The following is a 12539-nucleotide window of genomic DNA, read 5'->3' on the forward strand; positions in this document are numbered from 1 at the left end:
CTGTGACCACTGTCCCCCCATCCCTGTGACCACTGTCCCCCCGTCCCTCTAATACCAAGAACTCCACCGTGTATCAGATCCTTTTAGAATACTGGGATCAGCCACTGCTGACTAATATTACTTGGTTGCTTGGCAACCAAAAGCTGAATTCTGCTGCACTGATCCTGGAGATGGGAGCCAGGAAATCACTGCAACCTTGTGCTGTCAGCACTGGAGCCCTAAGGAAAGTGGAACTGGGGTCCTGTGGAGAAGACCTGTTTTTGTTTTTGTTTTTGTTTTTGTTTTTTTAAGCAAGGCTACAAAAAGTGGCTATGGGGAAATCGGTGCCTTTCTGGGGTTTTAATCCTGACAGTTTGAAAGCTCCTACTCAATTCAAGCATAAGGTTGAATCATGCCTGAGTATTAGACTTGGGAGGAAAATGCATTTCTAAAAAGAAGAACATACTATCAGAACACTTTGAAATTCATGGGAACAAAATAGCAGGTGTGGGCAGAGAGTGAGGGCACTAAGAACTCACCTCGTGGGAATAAAAGTTGAACATAAAAAGGAATTAGCAATGACATAAACTATTCAACTAACTCAGAACTCAAATCTTATATTCTAGTTGGAAGCTTACACATCAGATGATAAGTATGGAAAATGTTATGTCAGCGGAGAAATGTACTTATTAGCACAAAGATTTAAACATAAAATGGTTTTCCCAACCTCGTGGTAACCCGTTATATAACATTTGTAAGAGCCCGATTGTTTCAGGTTTTTATACTGGGTGGACTGAATTTCAGTTTCCCCCAATGGCAACACCGCATACAAGTGGGTGCCCCTGTGTGACTCCAAAGAGCAAACGTGTTCACTTTTACCTTGCCATCTGGAACAGGGTCATCAAATATTCCCTCTAAAGATCTCTTTACAGCGTCAGTTCCCTCTCCAAACACCTGCACAGACAAAAAGTGCCATCTTAAAAGGAAGAAATCAGGCCAACAGGGCAAAGGAAACTGGGGCAGTGGCTGAAGATGGGGGTCAGGGGCGGGGTGAAAGGAGGGCTTTTGGAAAACATCACAGCAGGAGTCAGGCCCTCCCAAAGAATTTCACAATTTAAGGTGGCAAGCCACAGGAAATCAGGTCCCAGGAAATCAAACTTCCCACACTTTCAATAGTTCAAACATAAAGAAATGGTTTGTTGTTAGATGTGAATAACCCATTTTAAGGATAACTCGCAAGAGCAATGAACGAGACTCATTTGGAGAGAAGACTTTCTCTCATAGACCGAGGCAGTTACTTACCCATAATCATACAAGCACGTCCTTCAGTAGAGCCGGAGAACATATATATAGCTTTTATGTTTTATATAAAAGGTAGAAAGGGTTTTTGGTTTTAACGTAAATACCAGAAAAGTATTTTTTTGAAATTATACATTATATAACTTAAAGATATTACAAAAATGATCAATATCCAAACACAGACACAATAAATTCTATATGCAGGCTATTAAATGAGCATGGGCCACCAGAATAGAGATCAATCGAGAGATAGATATCTCCACTCAGTAAAAATGAAGCTACAGAAACATAAAATTTTTGTCTATTTTAGAGTTCTGAATTAGTGACGAAATTTCTATTATAGTATTTATGGCTAAGCGAGATTTTTTTTAAAAAAATTTACTTTAGGAATTATAAGAATGATTTTAAAACACATTGTGAAGATGTTTGCTCAAATCTATTGAAATTTGGTCACACATTCCAGTAGACTACAGTCTAACCTGCTGCCCAGAAGGTGAAGCCATATAAATCAAGAGTTTTGCTAGAACCTAAGTCCAAACAGCAGGAGAGAGGCCTCAGCTAGAAGAGGGAAGAGAAAAGCCACTGGGCTCTGTTACACAGGGCTCCACCAAGCATCAGCCCAGACCACGTGAGCCTTGTGAGCCTCTGCTAGGCTTGGATCTCGTGGTTACTCTCACATTTCTGGGTCCTCATTCCTATAGGCCAAGGAGTTGCCCATGTAAGCCACCTTCCAAATCTCAGAGGCAAAGAAACAGTCACATTTCCCCGGAGGTTGCCTTTGATCCAGCATCAGAGACGACTTAAGAAGACTATATTTAATGCTCACTTGGCTTCCTATGGAGCCTGCTCTGCTCTGAGGACTTATATGAATTCTGCACTTTCTTTACTAGGTCTGTAATTAACCGGAGTTTGGGTAAAGGGAGGTGAGAGATGGATGTCGATGACACACTAATGGCACAGCTCAATATTTGGGCTGTAAACTACTTATTAAAAACTGTCTCACAGAACTAAAGTGTCAAGTTGATTTAAAGTGTCAGTGAAGACACACACATGCATGCACACACACATGCATGCACACACACACACACACACACACACACACACACACACACACGCACATCCGCTGACACAGAAGCAGCATCAGTGGATCCTTTGTGTTGACTCTGGGACCTACCTGGTTGATGGTTGGGCGGCCCTGTTTCTTTTTGGAGGTAGTATCTAGGCCCCAGAGAGAAGAAAACCTGCTCCTTCGCTTGCTTGCAGATCTGGACATGGCCTGAGTACGCCTTCTCACTCCGATCTCACCAGTCCGGGCTGCTACCTGGGATTGGTTAAGACAGAAGAAGCCACGGGGCTGACACTGGTGCCTTGAGTTGCCACCCAGTCCCATCCTTCAATAACCCCCTCTCCCAGTACAGCAATGACCCTAGTATTCAAAGCATTAAGCTACAGCTCAGGAACTCTGGGACCTTCATTGACATAAGAAAAGCTAGCAAGCTCAATCACCGTAGTAAATCAGTAATAATAAATAAAATGGCAATACAATACGCCAAATTGCTAAGAGTTAGCCGTCCTCCGGTCAGACTTGAACTGCTTTACCTACAGCATGGAGCCATACTTTTCTTGAGATGCCTCCTGACAGCTACTGAGCACGTACCGCATTTTAATTCAAAACGACACTGGAGGTCAGTGAAAACCAGCAGATTTCTGCCTGCTGTAATTCCACACTAAATCTAAACCAGCCAAACTCTTCAACCTCTGAGAAAATAGAAAACCATCCTCTTTGCTAGGTAAGTAATTCATGGCCCCAATATCCAGCATCTCCACTAGAAAATCCATAACGTATCTGGGCACTGGGCCAAGAAGTCAAAGAAGGCACTTGGCTCTTCCTTGGAGTGGGGCATGCACTGTGACCAGTTCTAGCTAACGGGACAGCTTCTAGGAAATGTTTTCAAACGAGGGGGGCTTTCTACTCTCTTTGGCACAGTTCATCCCTAGTGATGGGAAGGACCAGGTCACAGCCTCAAACGGCAGTCTTTTCCAGCATGAAAGACCAAGGAAAGAGAACCACCTTTCAGATTGGAACCACTGAGCTAACCTGTCTCTCTCTGCCTCTGTCTTTTTCAGTGTTGGGGATTGAACCCAGGACCTTACACATGCTAGGCAAGCACTCTACCACCGAGCTGTACCCTAAGCTAACAAATATATTGATAAATGGAGGGCTTTCTCTCATGCGTACATGTACTCTCATATATGTGTGTTTGTATGTGTGTGTGTATATGTGTGTGTAACGCAGATCTTCTATAACTCACATATGTTCTGTTATAGTGGAGAGGAAATTACATTTATATTTCTTTTTAAAGCTACCCTCTGCTGAGATGACTCCAAGGTACCACCTGACCAGGGAAACATTTCACAACAGAACTCTACATCTTTGAAAGCTGTCACTGAAGCGGGGTGTCTGGGGACTCCAGAAGGTCTGCAGAACATTCAGGCTTGAACTTGACCCTACAGGTTATAAACAATGTTCCAGGAGCTTCAGGTCTCTTCTGCCAGGAGATCTCAACAGGCCACCCACAAAATCTCCTTTCAAAAGGGCGAGGTAGGAGGCACAGCCAGTCAGACTGGAAATGGAAGCCCCCACCTGCTCTTTGTCGCTGGAGGTGAATGTCTAAGAACCTACTTGTCATAAATTCCCACGCAGGCAACTCCCAACGTGCCAGATGCCAACTGGCAGCAGCCTCAGATGACTGGTATTGGGTAACACAGGGGGCCTCCAAGCCTACAGCATGTCAGCCACAAGGCATTTCCTGAGTCTTTGGTATTGACAGTATAGACAGAGCAGAATCCCAGAGAGTGGACGAGCAAGGACCCCCACATGCATTGAGGACCGGAGCCAGACAGCTTCTGTCAGGGCATTAGGGAGAAGGGTTTAGACTTCGATGCAAACATGAGGATAAGAGAGCCTGCGGTCTCTGCGGTCTCCACTGTCCCAACTAAGTACTTAAGAAACAGCTCAGGACATTAAGAAGCAGGAGCCAAGGTTCCCGTGAGAATCTTCATGAGAAAGATTTTAACCTACTTTATTCTCTAGGTATTTAAGGTAGGGGGCTCCTCACAAACAGAAGGCATCATCAAACATGTCAAAAGTTCTGGTTTCTACTTTCTAAGTTGAAGGCAAAGGTGGTAAAATGATTAGATCAGAACATGCTGACACACGTGTGTTCTGTGTAGACATAGAAGAAAAGGTGTTGAACTTTAAAACCCTAACCCAAAAAACAAACAAACAAACAAACAAACAAACAAAAACCTGAAAAGAAAAAAAAAATCCAGCAGTTTTTGGTCTCAGTGAATTTACAAACAGCAAAGGCTACTTGTAAGTAGTCTGTCAATCTGTCTGCCCTCATGCTACACACAGGTACCCAGGAGGGGTAAGTACCTCATATCTGTGGATTCAAGTAACCTCGGACAAAATTATTCGGGGAGAATGTTCCATATGCAATTGAGCATGTTGAGACCTTTCCTCATCACTGTTCAGTAAACGATGCAGTACAAGTGCCTGCAGAGCATTTGCATCGCATTAAGTGCTGTAAGTAACCTACATATGGTTCAGAGTGCGGGGGGAGGGTAAGCCCCGGCTACGTGGGGAGCAGCCGCCATGTTGTGGGAGGCACTTGACCACGCCCTTCGGTATCTGAGGGGCCCCTGATGCCACTCTTCTGGGGATGCTGAGGGGTTGACTATCACAGCAGGCGTGTGTTAGCCTGCTCATTTCCTTCCCAGCATGCCTCACTGCCTGCACTTAACCATATCCATTAACTGCATGTGTCCCTCTCCCCATCTTTCCTACATGAACACGAGGCTCCAGGAGGGCTCTTTTAACCTTCATCACAAAGCTGGCAGCTGACATACACCAGGGGCGTGTGTGGATTTGTCAATCAATCAATCAAATAAATAAATAAATAAATAAATAAACAAACATTTAAAATCAAACACCGTGGCAGCAATAAACTCTTGAGTTTATAATCTTAGGAGGGAAGAAAAGTACAGGAAAGATAAACTTGTGCTACCTATCCACTCTCAGTGCCGGGCTGGCTGACTTACTTAGGCTGCTCAAAGACTCTAGCAGTTATTTTCAAGTGCTAAGGCCCTAAAAGGTACTGGTAGCCACCTCCCCCACCCCACCACCCCCTCAAGACAATAATGACCAGAAGGGTATAGAAAAACAGACTGGCAGAACTGCTGGACAAGAACTCAGAGGTTTCTCAATGACCAGCCCAGACAATGCCTCCTCTGTGGCAGGGCACCTGACCATGCTATCAGTCAGCTCATCTGTGCAAACAAGAACAATGATAAGCTTTCTTCAAAGAATACAGCCGGGACCCTTCAGTTAATGAAGGCAAATCACTCAGCAGGCCTGAGGCTCTCCTGGTGAATGGGACTCCCACTGTAGCTCAAAGCCCTCCCCTGGCCCTGGAACCCTTGCACCTCCTCCACCCCCACTTAAAAGGAGGGGGGAATATCCTAGACAAAGGAGAAATTGAAGAATGATTCAGCTCCCATTGAGAGGAGGGGACCCTTAGGGTCAAATGACAAGGAGAGATTGGGGGACAGGGTGTCCAATAAATCAGACTGAAATTCCCTGCTGGGCTGCTCCTCGAAAATAGAACAAGATACCCAACAGAGTGACCTAACTTGCTCTATCTCAAGCCAAAGCCCTGCTACAGTCAGGCCAGGGTCCATAGACACCAAGGTTTGTGCCGCTGAGGCAGATGCCAAAAAACAGAGCGGAGCAACAGAGGCAGACTAGGGAATTAAACAGTATGCTTCCAGATAACTGAGCAAAGACCCTTCAGGGTTACCAACTTCTTCAACGGGGCAGATTTAGCACATCTGCCACCAAGTGAGGAGTGCATACATCATAGACATTAAGAAGGGGAGTTTAGAAGGTCAAAGATCAATTATGACAAGTGGCTCAAACGGCTTTTCCTTGTCTGTTTCAGAGACAAGCTCCAATGTCTTATAGGAAAATAACCAAAACATGTAAGTTGGAAGTAGAAGGTAAAACTGCATTTCTTCCCGATTGCTCACGTGCCAGCAAAGGAGAGAGCATGTGGATACTGAGGATTGAGAAGGGGTGCCTCACCTGAGCCTGCTTGCTAATAAAAATAAAGTAAACACTTTTGATTAGGATATTCTGACAGGAGCAAAGTGGGAAATTTCATCTCATATTTTATTCCCACACAGAATAAAGATTTGGCTAACTTAAAAACTAGTAACAGACCCAGACCACACCATAAATGAAAACTGGGTTCAGGACTTAGCCCTCGCTCGCCCAGTTGCTATTACAAACAAAAACAAAAATATAACAGCCATAGAGGTAGGCAAGAAGAACTGATATAAGCAGATAAGACAGCTTTAACAAACTCTAGAAATTGGTGCAAGACCTCTTTCAAGATGCAAATCTCCTAATTATCTGGATGATGACACTAATCTATTTACAAAGAATGCAAACACCTTGGACCGAATTATAGCTCAGAATTCAGTGGAGGGCTCAGCTGGCACTCAGCTGAAACTTTCCAGGGCAGCTCTGTTTGGACCCTGACACTTAACATCTATCTAATTCCACAGCAAATGTGTCACAGGTGTGGTACTGCTCCGAGGGCATCCCCCTAGATGGGCTACAATGTGTTACTTGTACACGGGTTGTTTCTTCCCTTTGGCAGAAATGGGCTCAAAGTACATAAAGCTGTTTGTAATTTAGCAAGTGTTCAACATTACAGATTGTCAACACGGTACAAACACACAACCTGCTGCTTGCTCTAGGGGTCAGACGAAAGCCTCCTTCCTTGGGAGAACACGTGTTCAGCGACTTCATCATTGAAACTTGGCCTGCCTCAAACATACCATATATTTGTAGCCATCAAACTATGATAGAGTGAGACCTCCAGTCTCCACAAAGATCTGTTTAATCTATGTCCTGTGGGGGACTGAGGAGAGTTCATCTACTCAAGAGAGAGAGATTCACGCACAAAGAAAAGCCCTCCATCGATCATTTACTTAAAGATAACTTCTTTTTTAATTTTGCCAAAACTGCCTAAAAATAACATGGACAGCAAACACTGCAGTGAGCACATCTTGAGACAGCACTGCTCTGGGGCTCAACAGCAACTTCTGTAGCCTGTGGGAGACCTTCAATTCCCAGTGCTGTGTATGGGGCAGGGGTGCAAACAACGGCTTTTGATTTTCCTTACACGAGAGTTTAAGCCCTATCCAAAGAGATTGATTCAAGCACATTTCCACACAGGTTCAAATAAAATTTTGCATTAACTGCAAAGTGAAGACTTTTTTGGAAATCTATGTTGGGCAGCAAACCAGGGAAACGCTTCAGAATTCCTGACAGGTCCTGCTCAGGATTTAGCATTGAGATGAATAGTTTTCCAAAATTCACTTGCTTCTACTCACCAGGGCATGAAAAGATGACACGGAGAAGATCCCAAGGCGGCCCATGGCCACCTTCGTGGGCCGGCTTGCAAAGGCAAGCAACCTTTTGGGGTTTGGTAGCTCCCCGCCCTGGAGGCTGGCTAGGTAACAGCGGAAACGGAACAGGTCCATCTGGAACTGCTCGAGGTTCTGCTCCCACACAAAGATCTACAGTAGTGGGGGGAAAGAAAAGGGTCAGAAAAGGTAAGAGCAACGTTAGCCACCTTCTCCAAAAATCTTGCACATCTGTTTACTGTAAATATCTGGTTATCGCACAATTACAATTCTAGAGGGTAAACAATGGGGGAGGAGAGGGGGGCCTAGGCCTCTTAGGGTGCATGTGCTGATCTTTATAAAGATCTGTAACCATAACCTCAGTATCATAAACACAAAGTACATTGTTAGTTACTGGTGCTCTCCTGGCCGAGATGTCATGGGAATGTGTGTGTGTGTGTGTGTGTGTGTGTGTGTTTGTGTGTGTGTGTTTGTACATGTTTGTGTGTGTATGCGTGTGTGTTTGTGTGTGTGCGTGTATGTGCGTATATGTGTTTGTGTGTGTGCGTGTACATGTGTGTGTGCGTGTTTGTGTGTGTGCACGTGTGCGTGTGTGTGTGTGTGTGTGTGTGTGTGTGTGTGTGTGTGTGTATTCTGACCACAAACCTAAGACAGAATGAAAATGGAGTGATTTCTAGTACCAAGGAACTTTCATGTGGGCTAAGAGGGCTTTTACCAAGAAAAGAGAAGAAAAATAAAGTCAGCTAAAGGTCAAAAGCAAATAAACTGAAAGTTTTGGTAAAAGCGGGATGGTAAGAAAGGGTTGGAAGTTGTAAACTGTCAATGATGGAGACCCAGATACTGGGGTATGGGGTTCCACTCACAGTGAGTGTCCACACATGTCTTTGTCACTCAAAGTGGCAAGATATCCTCTAGCTACTGATATGACATTCAAGCAAGATCACAGAAGGGCAGTGCATTCAAGAGTAACACACTGACAGAGTGTAAGCTCATGGGGCTGGAGAGACGACTTAGTAGCTAAGAGCTTTTATTGCTCTGACAGGACCCGGGGTCTGTTCCCAGCACCCACATGACAACTCATGACTGCCTCTGACTTCATTCCTAGTGATCCAGATGCCTTCTTCTGAACTCTGTGGGCACCAAGAATTCACCTGATGCCCAGACACACAACAGGCGACACTCACACACTTAAGTCAAATCTTCAGAAAGGACAACATGAGGGTGGAGGGGTCATCGGTGACATCTCCCTTTTTAATTTCTGGTAAAATCAGTGAGAACCCAGACATTCATGATGGCAGTGTTCACAGCAGCCGAGAAGCTGCAAACGGCTCAAATGTTCATCAAAGGAGAAATGGCTCAGTGGTGTGCCTGGACAAGGGAATAAGGAATGGGTCCAAAGGAGGGAGGTGTGCTTTAGTGTAAGCCAGGGTGCAGATCAACTCCAAGGGGCTCTGCTAAGGGAAGAAGGAAGGCACACGGTCGCATACTAAGTGATTACATTATTAGGGAGCATCTCAAAGGAAAACCCTTCAAGACTGAGGGGGGCAAACACGAGTTAGATTCCTTTCAGAGATGGATGGAAGAGCTGGTCACCTAATATCACACATGCGCTGACTGCTAAGCTGTTGTTCACTTCACATTTTTTTTTTTTTTTTTTTTTTTTTTGCTATGTGAATTTGCCGTGTTAGTTTACAGCAACCAATAATAGAAAGACCTGAGCGAAGGGCCCTGTGTGCCCTATAGCTACAGTGGCCATGTGCAGACCTTTGTCTTGTCATTATCTCTTCAACACTACAGCATAGCAATTATTAACATAACATTTACATCTACCAGATATCACAAATGACACAGGGATGGGTTATGAACACACACTCTGCCATCTTTATGTCAAGGACTGGGGCACACACAGATCTGGGTTTCTGCAAGGCTCCTGAAATCAATTCCCAGTGCATAGTGAGGGGCGGCTGGGTGGACTTTTAAGAAAACGCCTGTCACTTTTTAAATTTGGGTTTCTAAGTTCATTGAGGAGTCCTCCTCACAGGTCAGCTCATTGAGGAGTCTTCCTCACAGGTCAGCTCTATGATAAGATGGGGAAGGAAATTACAGATTTCAAATTGCACAGATTCCCCTGGAAACACAAGGAGGACTGGAAGGAGCCGGAAAGCTCTTCTCTCCCACTTCTGCCTTCTGTTCGATGTCTTATTGTTCCCTTTAGCACAAAACAATCGACTCTGAACAAAGGGTGAGGAAATCTGACAGTCACAATGAAGAGTTTAACAGTCTGGGTGACAGGCTGCCGCCGCTGAGAGAACAGAAGATGTTTCAGGATCCCCAGACAACAACAAAAAAAAATAAAAGCCCTAACAAATCTGCCCCACTCTAGACACGCAAAGGCAACCGCTCCAGACGCACTAAGGCGGTCATCTGGTCTACCGCTCCAGACACACTAAGGGGGTCACCTGGTCTAGTATGGTCTTCTTCTTCTTTGAGTCAGTGACTGAAGACAGCTGCATCTCCCCCATCTTCTTCATCTTCTCATCCATGTCGATCTTCTGCTCCAGCTTCTTGATTTCCGACTTGAGAAGGCGAAGCGTGTCTTCCTTGTGGTGGTGTCTTGCGACGGCAGCTGCACAGGCAGAGTGGATGGCGGTGATCCAATTTTCCAGCTCTGTCTGGCTCGTGGTCTATAGGACAAGGGAGAGAAGAAGCCTCTTCTTAGAAGTTCATAGAAACTAACGGTGTGTCCCTTGAGGCAGTGTCTCTGAGGCTAGGTGTCAGGTCTAGACAGACAGACAGACAGACAGACAGACTAACCCCACCATGCGCACACACACACACACAAACCTACCTTAACACAGTCCTTGTAGAAATCCACAAAAGAGGGCCAACCCCGACCCCACACCACACCATAACTCCTCAAAGAGCATCCTCAAAGAAGCCGCATGTTAACAACCGATGCGCCTAAGAAATTCTATTGCTTCGATGGTCCTTCTAAAGAAGATATCCCTGTCTTAAGCAGATCTATCAAAACTAGGGCAAGGAGAGGCTGAAGGTAGCCAAGATCAGTACAGCCTTAAGAACTCCAGGAACCCATCCACAAGCAGCACCGACCCAGGAGCCACCAACAAACAGTTTGTTTAACAAGTACTGAGAGCATTGTGTGGCCCTCGCCAATGGACAGGTGACCCCCAAGTGGGGGTGGCATAAGACAAAGATGCTCAGCAAGGCAAAAGGGATAACATTTGGGGGCAAAAACTCATATGATAACTTGTTATTAAAAATTCACAGGAGCCGGGCAGTGGTGGCGCACGCCTTTAATCCTAGCACTTGGGAGGCAGAGGCAGGTGGATTTCTGAGTTCTAGGCCAGCCTGGAGAGTTCCAGGACAGCCAGGGCTACACAGAGAAACCCTGTCTCGAAAAACCAAAAAAATTCACTGGATCAGGCTGGGGAGATGGCTCAGTGGGTAAGAGCACCGACTGCTCTTCCAAAGGTCCTGAGTTCAAATCCCAGCAACCACATGGTGGCTCACACCATCTGTAATGAGATCTGATGCCCTCTTCTGGAGTGTCTACAGTGTACTTACATATAATTTTTTAAAAAAAAAATTCACAGGATCTGCACAAGCTCAAACCAGACCAAACTCCAGAATGGAAGGGGGAAGTGGGTATCCCTAGCACGCCCCAGCTCGCCCCAGCCCAGGAGCTACTGGCATCTGACTGCTGCTGGGAGAAGGGAGCCTGTTTGCTCTGATGGGGAGACATCTGGTTTACCAGTCATACTCCAGGGCGGGCAGGCTCCATACCAAGGAGCAGACTCCAATACAAACTGGACTCCATGGGTTAAAGAGAGACAAAGAGGAAAAGAGAGATAGAGTGGGGAGAGACAGACAGGTGGGGAGGGAAGGAGATGGTGGAGGATCTGGGAGGAGTTGGGGTATGGGTGAATATAATCAAAATAGGATATATAAAATTCTCAAAAAAATAATTAAAACTTTTTTTTTAAACTAGGAGATGGATCAGGAAATATTTGTAAATGTGGAGACGTCAGCCTTTTCCAGGTATTCCCTTAAACCCAAAGAACTCTGTAAAGACACTGGTTTAGCTCAGCTGGAGAGAAGACTGGCTCAGTCACTGTAACACTAGGTGGCTGCTGTCGCCATTTTTCCCTTGTAGGGCAGTAATTTGTATTTTTACCTCACTAGCTGGTTGCCTTACCAACAAAATTCTTTTTATCAGCCCCCCCCCCCTTAGCATATTATTCCTCCATGCCTAAGAATGGAAATTTTACTTAAAGGACAATGGAAGCCATTGGCAATCATCCTGAATCTGAAAGCTTTGTATTCATCCAAAGATATGATATCCAATATTAAAAATGTTGTCTTACAAGAAAACTACCTAATAGGCCTAAAAGAGCTGACCGTGGCTGTGCTTAGCATTGCCAGGGGGTAAAGACTTCGATCATCTGCACATGCTCAGAACTGAACAGAGGGAGTGACTGAGAAGCAGATGGAATAGATTCTGCAGACTGAGCAGGGAGAGAGCCTGAGGTGAGAACACCATGGCCATAGTGACTCTGAGGTGAGAACACTACGGCCATGGTGACTCTGAGGTGAGAACACTGCAGCTAAGGTGACTCTGAGGTGAGAACACCATGGCCATGGTGACTCTGAGGTGAGAACACCATGGCCACGGTGACTCTGAGGTAAGAACACTACAGCCACGGTGACTCTGAAGTGAGAATACCATGGCCACGGTGACTCTG

The 12539-nt window shown here is 45.3% G+C and overlaps 1 protein-coding gene across 9 annotated transcripts in view; it reads right to left on the bottom strand.

Moving 5' to 3' along the window:
• The window catches only part of Tiam1 (TIAM Rac1 associated GEF 1), a 358057-nt gene that overhangs the window by 75936 nt on the left and 269582 nt on the right, over positions 1-12539 (bottom strand). For all 9 annotated transcript variants that reach the window (XM_031364347.1, XM_031364348.1, XM_031364342.1 and 6 more), the window contains 4 exons: positions 10236-10460; positions 7744-7929; positions 2453-2599; positions 859-933 (listed from right to left, as the gene is read on the bottom strand). In XM_031364347.1, the coding sequence (XP_031220207.1) occupies positions 859-933; positions 2453-2599; positions 7744-7929; positions 10236-10460 (633 nt within the window). The remainder of the gene's footprint in view (positions 1-858; positions 934-2452; positions 2600-7743; positions 7930-10235; positions 10461-12539) is intronic.

Source organism: Mastomys coucha, unplaced genomic scaffold (assembly GCF_008632895.1).
Source record: "Mastomys coucha isolate ucsf_1 unplaced genomic scaffold, UCSF_Mcou_1 pScaffold12, whole genome shotgun sequence".
Lineage (NCBI taxonomy): Eukaryota > Metazoa > Chordata > Mammalia > Rodentia > Muridae > Mastomys > Mastomys coucha.